The sequence below is a fragment of the Egretta garzetta genome, unplaced genomic scaffold (genome assembly GCF_000687185.1).
Source record: "Egretta garzetta isolate BGI_Z169 unplaced genomic scaffold, ASM68718v1 scaffold287, whole genome shotgun sequence".
NCBI classification, from domain to species: domain Eukaryota; kingdom Metazoa; phylum Chordata; class Aves; order Pelecaniformes; family Ardeidae; genus Egretta; species Egretta garzetta.
In genome coordinates, this window is record NW_009260435.1 from 4,730,242 (window position 1) to 4,750,720 (window position 20,479).

General features: G+C 38.5%; 1 protein-coding gene across 6 annotated transcripts in view; it reads right to left on the reverse strand.

Moving 5' to 3' along the window:
• Positions 1-20,479, reverse strand: part of TLN2 (talin 2) — a 185,916-nt gene that overhangs the window by 69,696 nt on the left and 95,741 nt on the right. For 5 of the 6 annotated variants that reach the window (XM_035899453.1, XM_035899452.1, XM_009643955.2 and 2 more), the window contains 13 exons: positions 19,001-19,114; positions 18,243-18,351; positions 17,336-17,544; positions 16,397-16,495; positions 13,887-14,054; positions 12,122-12,416; positions 9,667-9,833; positions 8,722-8,850; positions 7,013-7,126; positions 4,969-5,082; positions 4,074-4,208; positions 2,979-3,107; positions 2,244-2,346 (listed from right to left, as the gene is read on the reverse strand). In XM_035899453.1, the coding sequence (XP_035755346.1) occupies positions 2,244-2,346; positions 2,979-3,107; positions 4,074-4,208; positions 4,969-5,082; positions 7,013-7,126; positions 8,722-8,850; positions 9,667-9,833; positions 12,122-12,416; positions 13,887-14,054; positions 16,397-16,495; positions 17,336-17,544; positions 18,243-18,351; positions 19,001-19,114 (1,885 nt within the window). The remainder of the gene's footprint in view (positions 1-2,243; positions 2,347-2,978; positions 3,108-4,073; positions 4,209-4,968; positions 5,083-7,012; positions 7,127-8,721; positions 8,851-9,666; positions 9,834-12,121; positions 12,417-13,886; positions 14,055-16,396; positions 16,496-17,335; positions 17,545-18,242; positions 18,352-19,000; positions 19,115-20,479) is intronic. The other variant, XM_035899455.1, reaches the window with a different exon arrangement.

A 20,479-nucleotide genomic window follows, 5' to 3' on the forward strand; every position in this document is an offset into this window, starting at 1 on the left:
CTGGCAAGCCCGATAGGTTCCCCTTCCCCCTTCACATCTAGTTTAAAGCCCTGTCAATGAGCCCCGCAAGCTCCTGGGCAAAGACCCTCTTCCCCTTTTGAGAAAGCTGGCTCCCATTTGATGCCAGCAAGCCCGGTGCCATGTAGACCATCCCGTGGTCAAAGAACCCAAAGTTGTGACGGTGACACCAGTCGCGGAGCCACGTGTTAATAGATTGAGTCCGCCTGTATTGCCCAGTGTCTCTGGCCGCCACTGGAAGGAGCGAGGAAAAAATGACCTGCGCTCCAGAGTCCTTCACTAACCTCCCCAAGGCTCTGAATTCTTTTTTGATCACAGCACTGTAAGTAAAAGCATGTAAAATAACTGAATGAAGTCACGGAGAGGATGTAATGAAATTAGTTTCTGTGGTCTGTCTGGCCAACATTATAGGACATTCATCAGCTCTAGCGTGAAGGTGTATGAATAATGGTCCCATTCTTCTATTTTTGAAATTTAATTCAGCCCTTAATGAAAACGAATATAAAACAGTCTTCTAAAAGACCTTAATTAGCACATAGTCTAGTCAGCAACACACGCAATTAATGTAGGTGGCATGTTTTGAGTGATAATGTTAAAATCATGCTATTCCTGCCAAAGAAAAATATAGAAAGGGTTCACCTTTGCTGTACAAGACCTTGGTTATCCATATTTAGGCATTAAAAATAATTAGGATGTTCTAATATCCCTATTGGAAATGTTTAGAAAGCTGGGACATCACAACCAAATACAACCCACAAAGCATTCGTGTTAGCATTTTAACACCAGTGCCTTTTAACATTTTTCTCTTCCAATCAGCTAAAGATTTCTGAATGCAGAAACTTCAGAAGATAATGAAAAGCAAGTGATATTATATGTCGAAGTTAAGCCAAGCTACACAGAGAAACAGTACTGCCTATATGTTGCAGCTCCAATCTTTCTATCTGACAAACCACAGAGAGCTTTCTATGTTTGATTTTATTTATCACAGCACCACAAAATAAAAAGGTCTGATTGTTTTGCTTTCAATTCGATGCTGCTTTTATCCTCTACAATGACTTTCAGTACAAAGTGAAAAAAAACTTATTGTGACAGTTGCAGACGAGGGAATTACTAAATAGTGAATATAAGCTGTAAAGAAATTTTATCACAGAGAAACAGCAGAATGTCATAATACCTGCAAACACTTGGTGCTTGCTTAAGCACACAACAGTTTTTGCCTAAGAAAACAGTATGAGATAGAAAGCAACTTTGTAGGATTTCCCAACCAAACAGCTCTTATAGCTTGATGTTAAGAGAGCTACTAGATTCAATTATTCGATATCAGCTGCAAGTATCTGTATTCCTTCGCCGGATACCCAGTGCTAACTTCTGCATAACTGTGATAGAAACGTGAGCCATCCTAATGCAATTACATCTGCTTTAAATGAAAGCAACTGTAAGTTATGTAGCCCTGATGCAATTATATCCAATGAAGTGGTAATTGCCGTAATGCATTTTATCAGTAATATTGAAAAAAAAAAATATCCTACAGTAGCATTTGCATCAACAGCTTCCATTTCCTACAGAAATAAGGAGACAAAACATTTTACCATCTAAGAGTAAACCTTACCCCACCCTATCCCCTGCACAGAGCACTTTCCTTATTAAGGTGATTTTGGTTTCTAAAAGTACAGGTACAAAACCAAATAGCAGAATCTGTGTGCCCACATTCCCTGTTGGCTTTAACTCAAACTATGCGAACGTGATCAATGAGTCAGAGACACTAGCTATATCATACATGTTAATGGGTAACATCTAGTAAGAGATGCAGTTTCAAACATCACCAAGCTATCCCAAGTATGTTTGCATCCCGTGCTTCAAAAAATATCCTAAGACCCTTTTAACCTTCTGAAAGGACATAGCAATGTTTCCAGTGGCACTGACCTTTAAATTGCATTACATTTCCGTTCTGTCCTTCGCAGTTTGTGGCATATATTTATAAAAACAACAGATGTCTCAATCTATTCTTATTATATACAGACATACAGCAGATTGCAACACTATTCTTTTATGAAGCACATCATTCACACCAGCAAGTCCTAGTAACTTGCCACAAAATTCATTAGAAGCATTAAAAAAAAAAGTGAGCAATTCCTTGATTTAAGCAGTCTGCGATAAGAAAAACTTCTACCAAGTATTTTATGGAAAACAGAGGTTTCACAGAGACATTATGAATAAAACGCTACCTGTGTAGTGCTCGTTGCCTTGAGCAGCACAAGTTAACAACTGGGCCATTGATGAACCAACTGCTTTGGATGTACTTCCCAGGTCCTGAGCGCATTTCTCAAGCTGTGAAAAATTGCAAAGGACAAAATCCTTTGTTTAAGCTCAACTAAAACATGCCTGTTTTTTAAACAGTATTAAAAAATGCCTCATTCCACAAAACCCAAGCTTTTTCCTTGACAACTGAGCATACACACTTCTTCTGAAACCTGATTAGCATGTTTTCCCTGTCCAGGGTGAAATAAATTAACATATTAGATAATATGAACAACAAAACTATTTTATAATTAGCAATAGAAATCAATACCTTCATCTGAGGAGAAGGGGTTTTTTGCCAAGTAAAATGTTTCACTTTCTAAGCCTACCAGGACTGGTTGTCTTACAATTACTGAGTTCTCATCTTTGTCACTATTGAAAAGAAATTCTTTTTGACAAGAAAAGACTGAAACATTGCTGCTACCAAATAGTAATTTGTACAATAGAGACAGGAGACCCTATAGTCCTAAGAGTAACTCTGCTACAGAACATGCTGCTGGTGTAGTAGGAATACATAAGCTTTCTAAGAGAATTAGTGCAATATCCTATCAGTGTCATCATTATCCAAAGCCTCATGACTTGTTTTGCCTCTAGTACTTAAAATTTTTAACAGCTAACTTTGTTTGTTTGTTTTTAAATGAAGAACATCCTTCTTCAATTACAGTTTCTCCTGGGAGAGGTTTTAACTGTCCATCCATAGCTGCCATCTTCGCATCTTGCAGTTCATTTTTGAGTGTCTGGACTGTATTCAAAGCAGAATCGATTTCCATTGGGCCACATGCTTCATGAGCCTATTCAGAAATCAGATCAATATCACTGTTAGCAGCTGTAAGCCACTATCAGAAGTGGTAAATGCTTCAGATAGAATCTCCCCCTCCCAAATTATTGCTCTCATGACTTTAGAGGCCATTGTGGGCACTCGAAGTGTTACACATCATAGATTCAGAACTCCTGCACAATGTTCTTAGCTTGTGACTAGAACAACACACTGTTAAGAGCCACCAGGAGAGTGAGATGCACTCAGCTTGTGTACACATACCTTCACACGAGGCAGTTCAGGTACTGAGAAAGTAACTGCTGCAGTCTGGACTTCTCCTTTGTCAAATAGCCTAACTATGCATCGTGACTCAAGTCATACTGTACCCTCTGAGGTGGTAGCCCACAATCATCAGTACCTGAGCTGGAAATTTTAACGTTAGGCTCAGGTGTAGCCACCAATACGCTACGATCCTGGTTTGGGGCCTCAGCATATGCACAAAAAAAGAGCAGACTTTCCACTGATACTTTTTGTTTTAAAACCCATAGATAGTTTAGAAATCTGTGCATGAAACACAGCTAGCCTCTGCTTCCCTGAATTTTAGAGGTGATAGCTCCAATTCACAATCACAACATTGACCACAGCAGCGCCGTATCTGGGTTCTCCCCAGCTTGGCAGGTACATGAGATATGCTCCCCCTTCCCTGCTCTCCCTCAGATGTAACAGCAGCTCAGAGCTTTGATATGCTGCTCTGTGTATATCCCCTCCTTTCTTTCTGGTATGGAAAGGGTAGCACAAGCTTTTCAGTTTTCTTGCCACTTCTCCCTCCCCTTTCTATTATGACACAGAAGCCACCTGGAAGTCTGATAAAACTGTGCACAAAAAGCACTGAAAAGTGAACACTGTCTGAGCATGAGCCACAGTGGACCAAGCAGGCGTGAGTCTGTGACCACCATCAGAGCTATCTTGCTTTAGCCAATTTAAACTACTATTTATCTACCTTCTGGGAGGCGGTTCGCAGTTCAGCTAAGCTGGTAGCAAGATTCTTCGCACACTGACTTAGCTGCATTGCCGCTGCTTGATCAGTCACAGTGGGAACCGCAGCTTTAGCAGATGCCACCATTTTACTTCCAGGCTGTTCAAAGAAGAGCAGTGAACACAATTGGTTTTACTAGCTCATTTTCTTTAAGACGACTTCAGGTTTAATAAACAAGAACCTGCTAACAACCAACGAAAGGGTTCATTTCCATTTCACATTTAAGGCAGAACTAAATGGTGTCAAGTAATGATCATACATGAAGAATTGGTTTCTTCTGTTTGTTTCTTGTAATGTCAACAATAAACCCAATAGTTTTGTTATCAATGCTCAAATTTTTTAATTTTTTTTTTTTTTTTTAAAGGAAGAAGCAGAGTCAAATTCTGTGTTTTGTTCAAAACTTCAGTCAAGACCCATTACATATCCAGGCCTGTATCTAAAAAGCCATGGTAATATCCCCTTTTATTTGTGAAGAACTCTAGAGCTTGTTGCTACAACACTAATTTTACTTTCACTAAGAAAGGTGACAACAGCATCTCACATTTTCAGACCTCTGCTTAGAAAGATGCTGGAATTCTCTCAATCTTGTTCTTTAAACACTTTCCCAGAAGGCAAGTGCCACAGCAATGAACGTTTCTTCTCCATACACTTTAGTTTTCTTGTTACTCCACAGAGTCAACGTGCTTCAGCCATCTGATCTGAGGAACTAAATTCTCCTTAGCTATGGCTCAGTCAGCAATGAACTTCTTTACATGATTCTCGACAGTTTACTACTTATTTATCACAAATAAAAACATACAGCACTAAAAAACCTCTTTTTGCTCTGATGTAATATGCTGCAGTGATTGTTTCACTTCACCTGAAGGAAGTTCTGGCTGGAATTTATTAGAGCAAGCTGGGCACTGAGGTCTTCTGCCTGAGCTTGACTTCCTCTTACACCCTGCACCAACTGAGGAATGTGGTCTGCAACATTCTATAATAAACAAAGGGAGAAGCTTTTAGCAGATAAATAAAAACTCCCAACCCTCTGACACTAAAGCAAGCCCTCTCCCCACCTGCCTTAAAGACAACCTGTAGTATTCACAGGTACAATGCTCCCGTTCATTCACAGAATTTGTTTAGGATTCCATGGAACTGAATTAATACATGATAAGATTTTTCAGAGACATCCTACTTAAGAAATTTTATTCAAGCTGGTCATTAGTTTAAAGATCCCACAAGACAATCTAAGATTTTTCTGCAAAATTAAGTGCACGAAGTATTTTGAATTACTTCCTTTGCATGTTCAAATGCTAGCAGTGGAGGCAACAGATTTTTCAAAAGTAAGTCTGGCTTTCAGAATAACATTGCCTTTTACACACAAGCACCTCAGCCTACTTTTCCTTGACTTCTAACAATACAAACTTTATAGTATAGCTGGAGCATTCTGAAGTGTGTATTGCTAAACCTTTATTCCTGGCCTGCCCAAATTGACACTCCTTGTCCATCCATTTCACAATAACACTTACTTCAGCAGTGCAATACTATTTTTCCCCCAAAAAGTTAAAAAGTAGGTATCAGATCTTCTCTATCTAATAAATCATCATCAAAATAAAATTAGAATGAACTGTAAACAATACCGTGATTCAGCTTTTTTTTTTTTAATTCATACTGAAACAGCAGCTGCCTACAACACAATCTTGAGATTTACTTCAGCTGACTTATTTAATTCCAACTTTTCTTAGGAATACCACCACCACAAGAAATAATTGCTGGATGGCAATGTGGCTTTTAATGATGCCTTCTTTTAATGGTTTTGTTCTCATTCCCCACATAACTGCTCTTCCATCCAGAAGAAAACCCTTTTGCATTCTATTGTCTTTTTCAATTTTTGTTTAAATGCAAATTCTTTAAAAACCCTGAAGCAACATTAGTCAGAGCTAGAAATTAAGCTGCCAAATGTAGCTTAAGCACGAAAGACAACAGCTTCTCACAAGACTCTGAATTCTAGCTTGGAACTACCAAAAATGTGCTTGACTTCAGGCATTCCTTGAAATCTGTGGTATTGGTGGCTTTAACTTCAAGCTAGAAATCAAGTTAACCCCATAGTAAGGTCTATAACTCATTTTTTACAGTGACATTTAAGGCCACAGTTGCTTGTAGGCTGAACATCAGAATAGCAGGATCAGTGTTGTTAGTTACATAACCAATTATCTAACACATACATTAAATAAGGTTTTCACTCCATTACAGTATAAATCACTATTGCTACTCTATCCTTTGTTGTGGGGAAAAAAAAATAAAAATCAAAAGTTACCTTTATTCCATAGCAGACCTCAGTCCCATTTCACTGCATGTATCATTCAACAGCCTGTGTTGATGATCATAGACCGACTCACCTGCTAGAGAGCATACTCTTGTGCTGAATGCATGGGCAAGAGTTCTTGCCAGAGTACAAGTTTCTGAGCAACCAGACTCCTCCGCACAGTGCTTCTAGCATAGCTCTGCATATACAGTAGTGCTGACTGATTTGCAGCAATACTTTTACCTAAAGCACTTGCTTCATGTGAATTGGGTGTTACTCAACAGATACATGCTGAGGTATAAGCCTGTCCATCATTTCTAGTAAGGTGTTTGCAGGGGTATTTGTAACAGGCAAGTATTACATGGCTCTTACATGAGTAATTACATGAGTAGCTCAGCTTTTCCAAGCTGTCCATGCAGTAACTCTTGGAAACTATGGATAATACAAGAAATGAGGGTTATCCAGAATCCATACAGATAAATATGTGTGGTACTGGTTTTGTCTGTGTTTTTTAAAAAAATTCTCTGACATTGCAACAATATTATTATAGAAGGTGATCGTCAGTTCCCCATAAAGCAGAGTTCAAGAGGTATTTGTCAGTGGGTTGTGATATGTTTACCTTACAGCTCTGCACAAGTTGCTGGTGGGCTGCTGTGTTCTTATTTGAAACAGCTGCATTCTGAGAAGCTGCAATAGTCTGAGTAGCAGCAGCTGCAGCTTGCTTAGCTGCAATCTTCAGAGAAAAAGAAACAGAGTTAAATCAGTGGGAAAAGTAAGGGTAACTCAGAGGATAAAATACGTATTATAAGTAACTTTGACAGTAACTACTTTAACAGATTAATAAATTAAATCCCTTGATTAATTTGATTTGCCTTAAGGAAACTCAGGATTGTTCTTCTCTCAAGATGAAAATGAGCTGAATACTGTTATCCATCTCTAACTTGCCAATAAAGAAAACAGTGGAACTAGAAGGATTCTAAGCCCTTACTCCTTTCTAGCTTAGATTGCAATATGACCAAAAAGTCAACTACATAGAGCAGAAATGGTCTTATCAATTAGCTCCTTACAAAGAAGGCCAGAGAAAACAGGCAAAGAACATTCGGTGCTTTGCACTGCTACATTAACTCCACTGACCAAAGAGTCAAGGGAGCCAACTTCTACTGAGATTGCTCTACAGCAAAAGCAAAGATACTAAAATGATGCAGAGGTACAAGATACTGGTATTACTGAGTCTAAAAGCACTGAGAAGACCTTGCTCAAATATCTAGGAGTCTTATTACAAACCTCTCCCAGTTACAAAATTAAAAATTCAACAATATATCCAAGGTATTCCAACATGTTGTACAATACTTTCCTTTAATTCCCCACTAAGTACAAGCAAGCATGAAGTTCATTCTCATCATCACATATTTCACTCCTTTGTAAGGCAGTATATGTTATAACAGCAAAACAAAACCTGTCCTTTCTATAAAGCTTCCTTGCATGCAGTTATAAAATTGAGACATCAGGCTTTATTTCCGGAAATACTCCTGATTTTTGGTTCCAGCCAGATACAGTAATTTAAATGCACATATAGAACATGGTTACCTACTTAGATCTCCTTGTTTGTCTAATCTCATTGCACTTGAATCAAACTTCTGTAAAATCACTTGGTAACAAGGAATTACGAAAGGCGTCTTTTTTTAATATGTGTTTTCTGTATTTTAGCTGAGAATGGGAAGATCAAACCTTGCCTACAAGACAAACTTCAGAGATATTTTATCCTTAGTGCACAGTAAATTGCCTTTCTCCCCCTTGGCTGTGCTACCAGCTACAATATATCTTTACACTTTCGTTTCTGCTTCTTTGATTCTCTGAGTAATTTACCAGTTTAATTGGATTTGGTGCGACTCAACATATCTTTGTATGGAAAATTACATGAATCTCTGGCAGAGATACTAGTAAGACCAACAGAAGATATTGTACGTAAATGACAGATCATACAGATAAATTAAAACAGTAACAAAGTGGTTTCAGCTCAGCTGTTTGAAATTTCAGCTGTTCCAATTTTATGACTAAGCCACCACCAAATGCTTTCTGAGTCAAATTCTTACACCAGTTTACTACATCAGTGATACAATTCTCAAAATTTGATTTTGGAGGATTATGGTATCATATGCTGGCATCTCTAATTCTGAGCCTTGTAACTCTGGAACTGAGCTTACAGTGCTATCATTCTGTGCTTAGCACTTCTCCTGAAATATGCATTTCTGTTTGCTTGAAATTATCTACAGATACCAATTATCAAAACAGAGTAAATTGAAAATTCAACAATATCTAGTTTCCAACCTCTAATCTGTTGACAATTTTCTTCTTGATGGCATTCTGCGCAGCAGCATTTGTAGCAACCCGCAGTCCCTCTGCTGCTTCTCTCAGACGCTGCTGTTGATCCTCATTTTCAGGATTGGCTGCAGCTCCCTGCACAAGATTTCAGACCAAAAAACATGAGCCTCAGTAAAAGTTCCTGGAGAAAATGTAGATGAATATCAGGGCTTCAGTTCCAGATAGTGTCTGCTACATCAGCCTTTGTTTTCATTATATTATCTTAGCCAAAGTTAAAAGAACATTAACATGCTACAAGACTTTGAAGCAGAAAATTGTGCAAGGTTGTTACTGTATATGTTAGGTACTTTGAGGAACAGAGCTGAACATTTGCTTCATATACTACTTTAGGTGCTTGGGAAAAAAGCCTTTGTAAACTGCTTCCACTGTGATCTGTAATAACGTACTTGGATTATATGAATGGAGGTTTTGAAGAAAACAGTTCTTAAAATTCCTGATTCAATATGCCTTTCAGAAACTGCAGTCCAAACCTTGAGATTTGACGCAGCATGTTTTCTCCATTTGAAGTATGAGAAAGTACTGGGAAGTCAAGGATATGCTCTGTGGCCGGGCATATGGGCCTTCTACAACCCACATGGTAGACTGGTACAAGACTTTGCACCACAGTGGTTATGGCTGGTGGTAACTGCCCTAAGATGGCTTGAGTCATGACCACCCTGCACACAGGCGAGTAGAACAGTGCTAGAAGGGTTTTTAAAACCCCCAAACCCCAGGTAACTAATCAATTATTTTTCTGAACATACCTAGGGTAAGTCATTAAATGCAGAACATTTACAGGATAAGAAAAACAGTCTCTACTATCAGCTAAATCCTACCTATAACAGCCCATGTACCATCTCTTCTTTGTGTATAACCATACAATTTTAAGCTGACAGTTCATTTTCCTTGTACCTTTGCAGCTTCAACCATGCGGGCTGTAGAATCTGCCAGGAGCTTTGCAGCAGCCAGAAGCTTCTTAGAGTTGTCCATGTCAATTTCTGCTTCGGCATCTGACCTCATGGCATTGACGAGATCAGAAGTGGCTTTTCCCAGTACCCTGGCCTGCCGTACCATCTCACCTGTGGTATACAGTTATATTTTTGCTTTCCTTCTCTCTGCATTTCCGTTTCAGTTTCAAAAGTCATCTCAACAAGATGAAAATATAGTTACATTTGCTGAAGTATTCTTCTGACTTGAAAATGATACACAAATAGTTCATAGCTTAGAAGCTTCATAAACAAAATCTTGGATGGCAACATAAATGAAGAAAAACCGCTACAGTGGAGACTAAAAAAAAAAAGTAGTATTTGCATTCTAGATAGCAAGACAAACCCCAAAATTCAATACCTTAAGGTAATTTTGAATATACAGTTCAGACAAACTCCTAGTCCAGTGAAGACTAATTACTTTGCTTTCAAATTATAACCAAGATTTCACTCCTTTAATAAAAATTACCCATCTTTCACTTATTCTTCTTTTGGGAAATTATATTCTGTCTAATATAATCTAAATTAATAATTCTGTCAGAAGACACTCAGCACCAATTAGGTGGTTTTGGCCAAAAATAAGATGTATATTTAAGATACCGGAGTCACATTCTGGTCACAAAGCATAGAGATGAAACAACAATGCTTCTGAAGTGGATACAAACCCTTTCTAGAGTAAATTCATTTGGTCACTAAAACATACACTTGAGCTCCTTCATAATAGGCTTGAAACCATAAATCCTTTGGCTTTCTTCAGGTTATCAAACCAAGTAAGACTTGTTTGGGTCTAAGGCCTCATTCTTTTTAAAAGCTCTTAAGAAAATCATGGGAAAGAAAACCAAACCAGCATTTTTCTCATGTATTAAAGGTGACTTGTGGGCTTCAGAATTAAATGCCTTCTTACCAGGCTCCTTTGGTCAGGTACAGGCAAGAAATGAAAGTTTTCTAGCTGTTATTAACTATTTCCCAGTATGCAATTTTGCAATTAAAATTTTTACCAATAATGGTTAACTCAGCTCCCAGCCCAAGTATTCCACTGGAAAAAAAAACCTTTAAATGCTCTTCCTTACAGTATTAAGCCAGTAAATCAAACAGAAGGAATAACCTGCTTGGGCAATAATACAGCAGTCACAAGCCAGAGTCTCTTGGCTGTTACAATTGTGACTGCAGGAGTGCAATGATAAGTTGGAAACACCAAATGGAATCCGAATGCCTTCTACTAAAAACTAAGTATTGCACAAGATACTTGACCATGAACAGAAAATAAATACTATCCAAGATCATTTCTTTTACTACATACTTCTGTATAGAACCTGAATGATAAGCGACAGCTAAACATAAAACTTGACATGCTTTCCTGTGCACACCTATGGTAATTAAGTTCCTTAGGATAGCTACAGAGCATTAGAAAACTTTTTCCACAGCTTTCAGTTGGAAGATTAAGAGTGGTTTAGCAAACATTCCCATGCATCTTTTTAAAAATTTAATCATTCAGATTTCTCATTAAGAAGATTCTAGGGCCAAAATACACTGAGAATTTCACTAATTACTTCCCTGCACGTGTTCCCCTAGAAGAGTGCTGCATGGCTCAAATGACAATTCCTTAGAGAGAAACATCTGAAAGCTTTACCTCTTAAAACTTAACAACTAAGATGACTCTACAAGATTAATTTGTTCTTATCATCTGTAACATGAATACAGCTGTGATTGAAGTATTTACTTTCTTGGCCTTATGTTTATATAACATGAAAGAAAAGACCAAAATCATACTATTCACCATAACTGCTTTTAAGAACTGATGCCATTTTAAACTTTCTATGATTTGTCTTGATTTCAGGTTGATACTGTCCCTTCATGGTGTTCTACTTCATAACGTTTACTAGTATGGAAATTTCACCATTTTAAGTAATTTACTGGTTCTTTACTAAAAATTCAAGTTGGATCAGTTAAATGGTAGGCATCTCTTGGTTCTAGAAGCTGCACATTTTAGAAATGTCATAGGAAAAAGCACAGGTAAGTTTCAAAATCTACAACAAAATCTAAGCATAATAAAATCAATCACTGGGAAGTATTCACTTAGGTACCTGTCTTCATATTTGGAAATTGCTACAGAATTCTGTGAAGTGAAGCAGTGGCAGAAAACAGACAAAATACTACACTGATCCTTTAACATGATATTGATTGTTCTCACAGAATATTCATTCCATCTAGCACACAGCTACGTGTGTTTTGCTGATTTAGTATTATGGGTTGAACGACTACCCATCACGACAGCACTGGCCTACAAGCACAGTACATTTCAGAGAAGGTTTTTTACTTGCATAATTTGAAGTGTGCACATCTCTCAATTATGGAAGCTACAATCCATTAGAGAAACTTACCAGCATCTCCCATCGAACTGAAAATACTCTCTGTGACACACATGATGGTATCTGTAGCCTGGTCATAGCGTCCAATGGGCTCTCCCCTGCTTGCAAACTGACGGACATGCTGCAAGAGGTCATTCAGGGCTTGGCTGACAATGCTGGCTGCTGCACTGACCTGCTTCAGTAACTCGGTGTCATCTGTGGCAGCCTGGCAGGCCCTCACACAGTTCTCCACTGAACGGTCTACCAGTTTCCCTGCCTCAATCAGCTGTTCCTGACACACTGGAGAGCTGATGGTAGGACTCACAACCTGCATGTGGAAAAGACACAAAGCATTCAGAAAAAGGCTTATTTGCAAATTTCCTAACTACTAACAAGTGAAGCATCTACTACATTAGTTTTTACTCTAACTTAATCTGTTTTTCCTACACAGAAAATCCAGAAAGTATTTAAATAGGGAGCTTTAGATATCCAAATTAGGAATCTAGGCTCTGCATACCGTTTACTTTAATCTCAACTTAGATTCTGAGAATGGAGGGCCCCCCCCCTATTTCATGCTTCTTCAGCAGCTACTGAACTGAGAAAACACTAGACAGTGGTTCTGGAGGGCAGGCATGGGCCAAACTCCTCCAGAGTATCTATTGTCCACTGGCAGGCTTCTGTACTCTGGAATTCCAAACAAAATGAAATTGTAATTGGAATTGGTCTTGTAAAGCCTTCTTATATCAGCCTTTTGTTTGTTTGCTTTAAAAAAAAAAATAAAAAAAATAGTGCTTGGCACAAGCCAAACAACATTCTACTTCTGAAGCCACAAGACAGATAATAAACCCTGTGATCTACAGATTAGAAACAACCCTCCCCCATTTTTTTCAGGCATATCCAGGCAGCTTTTAGCAATGGAAAAACTGAGTATGTTATGAGGAAAGCAGGATGCCACTGGGTGCCTTATGCCATATTGAAGAAATTCACAGGCAACAAGAACATTAAGTCCAAATAATGAAAATTCATATATACACATTACAAAAAGCCCACACAGCCATAGAAATGAAGTAGAAAATATTGAACATTTAGTACCTAACATTGGCTATTAATTTTAATATAAACCTTCTGGATGTTTCACAACAGCTGAATATCCATTTCCCTGCAAAAGATGACACTGCAGACTTCAAAAGCAGCATCCAAGTAGGAAATGTGAACTGTTTAATTTTTAAATTAAATTAGCTCCAGTTGCAGACTTCAGAATTTGAGGTGTGATCTCAACTCCTTTGTAATTTGCTTAGACTCAAAATTAGTACTTCGCCAAAAGTAATGGATCTACTAAAACAACTGGGCTACTATAAATTAGTGTAAATGTATTTAAAAAATCAATGATCACCTACTTGATCTTTTTTTCAGCAAGAATACCAACTTTGAACTATTTAACTTTAGATGAGGTGAATCCATCCTATTCTACACTGTATTAGAAAACTTACATAGTCCCCCAGGCAAGCTGTGCTTCTTGAAGTAATATTTTTTACTTTTTTTATTTTATCAGTATTAATAATTCATCAGATGGACTCTGTTATCTGTGGAAGCTTCTCTGCAGATTACAGCATCATCTCACACCCTCCGGGCTCCTGATTGCCACTGTTATGGGTGACAATTTATTAATCAACAACTTCAACATCGCATAAATCTAGAGCCATGGTATTAACACAGTATATTGCCCGAGACTGTTGGAAATACACAGAAGCACACACTTGAAACTGCTTTGCCACCTCATGAACACTGCTAGCCTCACCTTTGCACAAGCCACAAGCTGGGAAGTAGAGAGCGCACACTGTGTAGCAGCAGCAATGACCCTGTTCTGCAGGACCGTATCCTCAGCGACTTGTGCTACATTCTTGGCCTTCAGCACTAACATTGCAGCAGCATTTGCAACAGCTTTGGCCAGACTCATCAGAACATCCTGGTAAAATAAAGGGAAAACTCAGTCTTATGAACAAAGAAGTATATACTTTGTGTATATTAAGATCATGTCTCCTAAAGGCAAGAAGTTCTCCTGTATTAAAACTTAAAACATTTTGTTTCATGTAAAGTAAGAAACATGGCTAAACTCAACTGTTTTCTGTTCTCAGTACAACCATTTCTCTATTTACATTATCAAATTACTGGACTGAATGAGTACAGACTGTCAAATTTTTAATTGGCTCAGAGTCCAGTAAGAACAAATCTATGTCCCAAATTGCAATGTGCTTATCTTCACTTCCTGAGAATACGCTATTAGTATAAGAACATCTGGAGTTCACCACTAAACATGTGATAAATATCTGCAATAAGGATGACAACTTCAAGGAGCAAACTGCAGAGGACAGACAGTACTGAGTTAATACTAAATTCAAGTGCTTAACAGTAACGACAACTGCCATTCCATTGTAGAAAACATAATTTCCAATCACAGTACTTCCTTGTCCAGGATGTAAATATAGCTCTATAAAATTACTGTTCCAAAATATAACTCAAAACAGGTCTTAATTTCAGAACATCTTTCGCTCACACAAAAATAATTTAGTTAACTCTGAAACCACAAAATAAGACACACTCCTATTAATTCCTGCAATGAAAATTTCAGAAAATTTCTTCCTATTTCCCCACTTAAAATGCTACATTCCATATAGTTCAGGTTTTTTAGTGGGATAGACTCTTCCTAATGCCTGCACTGTTAAAGTGACCTGGCATTTTTCTTTCCTGTAGAAAGATACTACAGATACACTTATGCATAATTTTAACATCGCAGCAGAAAGAAAACCTTGGATTTAAGAACAGTAATTTTCATTTTGTTTTTAGGATATGAAGGCATGATAAACCATCCTTCCCCCTACCCACCTTCTCCAACACTCCATAGCACTTAACAGAATGTTTAAGTTCCTTCTCTTGCCCAAGAAATAGAGGCCTGCAATACATACTCAACTAGGAATACAAATGACAACTCTGACGAAACTTTCAGATTTACTAGTGGATCAAGTGTTTAAAGTGGCCTGTAAGTTGTATTAGCAGACATCTTGTACTCCAGAGGTCTATCTATTGCTGTAAATTACTTCCCTTGGGTTCTGGTGCAAACCTGTTCTTGGTATTGAGTGGAAAAATCCCATCACATTTTTAACAGAGCATTTAAGAAAAATGTTTTTAAACCGCTAATAGCTAATACAGTTATTAAGTTATATGGGTGTTGATAATTGGTAATACTGATAATCTTAAAAAGTTACATTTGCAATATAACAATTTTCTTCTACCCAGTTTACCAAAAGATAGTGTAAACTTTTGGTTTACATGCACACATACAGACACAGCAAACACTTCATGAAAACCACTATATTTAATGAGAAGAAATACTCATTATTTATTAATAAACATTCATTCTTCATAAATACATGGCATAATAGGTCATCAGCTTGCAAAGACAGTGAAACACAAGGAAGGGCAGGGACTGAAGTTGTCTGTGTGCATGTGCAAGTTTTAATACACTGCTTCCCACAAAATCCCTATGGCATTCAGAACAATTGATTAAGACTATGCACGTCCTCCTGGAAAACTAAATTATAACCTTGCATCTGACACAGTGTACTTAGTGAAGATAGGCAGAGTTTTTAAAAATAACTTGTTTGCTGTTCCTTATTTTCTGTGTCTGACTTAGCACGATGAGATGTAACTTGCACTCTGCTGCAACTGAAGCAAATGGGAACTATGATTCAAACATATCAAGTGTGGCACAGAGCCAAGAACTTTAGAGATCAACAAGTCACAGGGTATGTCAAATTAGCAGTTCTCTGGACTTCCATGCAAAATTTTCCATCTGTAAAATAGAATGACAATTCCATGTCCTAAAGGAAAGCTATAAAAGATATTATCCATGCAACATTGATGTACTGAAAGTCACCACTAAAGAAGCAAGTGATGAACATAGTGGTGAAAGTAAAAAGCAGAGTAGAATTTGAAAAGCAAGACTCAGAATAGTATTCAAATAGCACGAGCCATGCATTTTAAACACTGAGGGGAGTACAGTGTAAACAGCTCTCCATGAAGTAAGAAAGCATCTGTGTGGTGCACAGAATGAAGTAGGGGTTCCTATGAAATCAGCACCCTGTGATTGTGTAATTAAAACCAATTTCATAATGGATTAACCTCAGTTAGCACTGAGAAACTTCAAATCTAGCATTTCCTAACCGCACTTTGGGAAGCCTGGTCTTATGCAGTGGCCTCCTCATTAGAAAGCTGCACAGTTCTGACAGTGACAAGCAAACCCCTCATTACCTGGAACCTTTCATCTGTTTCATTCTCTCCAATTTGTCTCAGCAGCTCCCCGCTTGCTTGCCCAATGCTTCCAGCTGCAGTCAAAACTGTCTGTCGAGGCTGGAAAAATATAATAGTGAAATATGTTAATTCAAAGAAAATGAGCTTTACTTGAATTTTAGATTCCCTCAAGGAACTTCTGTGTTACCATGCAATCAATACGGCTAAAAAAAAAAAAAAAAAAAAAAAAAAATAAATCACACAGCAAATACTTTCAAAAAATCTTCGCTTTTTCACATGCACAACTGCACATCCATATTTCAGGGGTTTCATCTGAAGTGTTCCCAGAGAATGTGTAAAGAGTTTTGAAAAACTTGAATACACATTGTTGCAATACCTCCAAGGATAATTAAGGACCGATAGTCAATATGCCAACTGATCTGAAACATCAGATTTCACGTTCTTCAAAACATAAATACCTGAAGAGATCTAGGGCAAACTGGCTGCAGACTCCAACTCATAACAAACTAATCAAGATAGTCTATCCTGGTCAGTACTATTCGTTTCTGGAAAACTACAACAGAGGGATTAAATTCTCATTTTGCATGTCAAAGTAGACAAAGTAAAAAAAAATCATGAATGAGTATATCTCCTCTTCCTATTAATTTGAGTCATAGTGCTGTTTGAAATTTGTTTCTAAAAGAGAATACAGTACCCAGATAAATTAACTATCTATTACACAAATCAATTAACCTATGTGTATAATACAGAACATTCTAATGTCAAGGTGCAAGACAAAGGCATAAAGACAGATGAAGGAGTAAGAAGTAGCCAAAAGAACTGCTTGCACAGGGGACATTATGTGACACTGAGCAGGTGAAGCTTAGAAGCTAATGTGTCTCAAAAAAGCCAAAGCCATGAACTTCAAAGAGGGAACATGAGAAGTTTCCATCTACTCACCTCTCCTGAAGTAGGTTGCACAGCCTTCAGCAAGTCTGAGACCGCACTGGCCAACGTTCGAGCAGCTTTCAGGAGGTCTTCTCCACTTCCAACTTCATCATCCATGAGAGCAGCAAGCAGTTTCACACCTTTAGACATCTCAGTGAGGTTGGAAGAGATGGTTGTAATTGCACATCCCACTGCGGTGTAATCAGTGTCAACTGGGTCCCCTGTAGAGCACATATTTTTTCATTATCGGAATGCTTTAATAGTTAAGAAGGAAAAAAAGAGGCAGCTACCACAAGCTACACTCTGGTGAGAGACAAGAGAACCATTTCAAGATAGCCAAGCAATGCCTAAATAACTTCATTGTCACTTAAAAAAAATAAAGTCTGCTATAATGTTTCCCATTTCTACATTTCTTCTTCTACAAGAATTTATCTTCTAACAGAATTTCTCTTCATTCAGTGCAATTTGCTGAGAAGTCCACAGTTTCAGCTATCTTTCAATATTGGAAGAACCCAAGGTAATACAGTATTGACCCCTTTAACCCACTCACAGCTCCTTCAACTTGTAATTTGCTGAAAAAACCCCCACTGTCAATAAATACATCATCTCTCTAACAACTGTCAGATCAATAATGCTTTTTTGTAGTTATCTTGCAAACACTCTCTACTTTGTTGAATAAGCAAAATACACTTTATCTTCATCAGTGTTCATACCTTTAGTGTAAGAAATAAATCAAAGATACAAAAATTGTGTTGGGAGGGACAGAAATAAAGTTTGTTCCGCATGTCAACACACTTAGGTATTGGCGTATTTTGAAGAATTTTTTTTTCCAGCTGCCCCATACTCAGTCCCTGTGCTACTTAAATTAGACTGATTAATATCTAGGAGACTGCAAGGAAATTGACCCTTTGAAATTTACCTGCTGTAAGGTTAACAACAGATGCAGTTCCTGCAGTGATAGCATCAACCTGAGAGTGTATTTCGTGTTTTGATTCATCAACCTTGTTCTGAACCCATACTCTTGATGCCTGAAGAGCAATAACAGAAACAAGAATTAAGGATTGCAATGAGGTCCCGTAAGAGGAGATACTACGCAAATCTCTTGCTCCTTCATAAACCTTTAAAAGTGAAACAGAGGACAACAATCAAGCCCTTAAAAGTGAAATATGAAAGCAAGCATTTTCTGTTGCTGAATCATTCACTACAGAATTGCTATCACATTTCAACAGCTGCCCCTTTAAGGTAAATGCCATAAACAGTGCACCCATGAAGGCTAAACACTCTTAACCGAATAAGCAAGAGTCTTTTGATCTGTCCTCCTGCCCTAACCTGAATCAGGAACAACAGAATCATGTTTTGTTCTTATTTTTCAAGTGCCCAGGCGGCAGTCACTCCCACCATAAATACTGCCCATAGTTTGCATCTAATGTATACATGCACATGAAACAAACAGGATTTCAGACACGGTTGTACAAGGAAGTCTGCTATATCTAATCTCAGAAGACTGATTAGAGTGAGGTGAAACATTATATGAATTCCTTAAAGAGAGCACAAAATTTGTATCTCATTTTAAAAGCCTTAGTAATACCACTTTAGATCCATGGACAATGAATAAACTGATCTGTGAACACCCCAAAGTGTTAAGATCCACTTCTGTGAGGAACTAGAAAAACTCACCATGTCCTGTCCTAGAGGTGGTAGGTTATCAACTTCACTAAGGTCAGCTTGTGCCTGTTGAACAGCGTGCATACTGGTATTAATAGTCCCCATCAAGGCCTGCTGAGCTGAGGTCTGAAAGGCAAAACAAGGAAATGGCTGTATGCTATGTTCCAGATGGCACTTCAAGCAGATGTTACATATACATGAAAAGACAGTGGGTGACAACAATCCAACAGTCACATCAGGCTATTATAGATAGCTAGCTTTTCCCCGCAATGGAGAAAGCAAAGCTCTCTAACACTCCTCTCGCACAGTCTTGATTCTGCCTATGCCATTTTTTACTCCCCTGTACTTGCACACATTTATAAAATGGGGAATTTTCTCAGATCAAACAACACTCAGACACACACAAATCCACCAGGCTGTCTTACTGACTCGCATTCTAGTAACGTGAACATGAAAACTGAATTTGCTTCTAGGATATCATTACTGATTTCCTGGAACAGTCCACCAACGTAATCAAGGACAATTCTAAAACTAAATTTTGATTAATATGCATGAGCTAACAGAAAGCTCAAGGGGTTTAGGCAGAGCGGGATGGCTATCTCTATTGGGTGTCTGCAGCAAGGTTTTGGCTGCAGGGGTGGCCTCTGTAAGAAGAGGCCAGCAGTTGCCCCATGCTGGGCACAACTAGTTCAAGCTCCAACTGACCCACTGCAGGACACAGCTGAGCTGAGCAGCCAAGCTGGTGCCACCTCTGGGAAAACATCGTTAAAAAAGGGCAAAGCACCACACCACAGTGAGGGGAAAAAAAAGTTCAAGAAGCAACACTGAAAACACCAGTGTCCGAGAAGGATGGAGAGGAGGTGCTCCAAGCAGCAGAGCAGAGATTCCTCAGCAGCCCACAGGAGAGGGCGACAGTGGAGCAGATATTTCCTTACAGCCTGTGGAGAGGGACATGCTGGAGCAGATATCCACCCTGCAAGCCTACAGCAGACCCCACACTGCAGTAGGTGGATGTTTCCCTGAAGAAAACCGCAGCCTATGGGAGAGTCCGTGCTGGAGCAGGGTACCAGCAAACTGCAGACTGTGGAGGACCCATGCTGGAGCAGGCTCTCCTGACAGGAACTGCAGCTCATAGGGGACCCACATTGGAGCTGGTTTATCCCAAAGGACAGCAGCTCGCAGGAAGGATGCATGCTGGAGCTGTGGAAAAGTGTGAGGAGGAAGAAGCACTGGGGGGCTGTTATAAACTGACCACTTGGGAGCAGGAAGTAGAATAGCCAGAAACAAAGTGAAATTGAGTCTGGGTAAAAAAGGGGTGGTGGGAAGGTGGTTTATTTTTTATCTGTTTCATACCATCCAACTTTATTTTAACTGACAATAAATTAAATTAATTTTCTCCAAGTTTTGCCTATGAAGGTAATTGGTGATCTCCCTGTCTATCTCGACCTGTGTTGAGATAAAGCTTTTTTTAATCTTATTGCCCCCCCACCC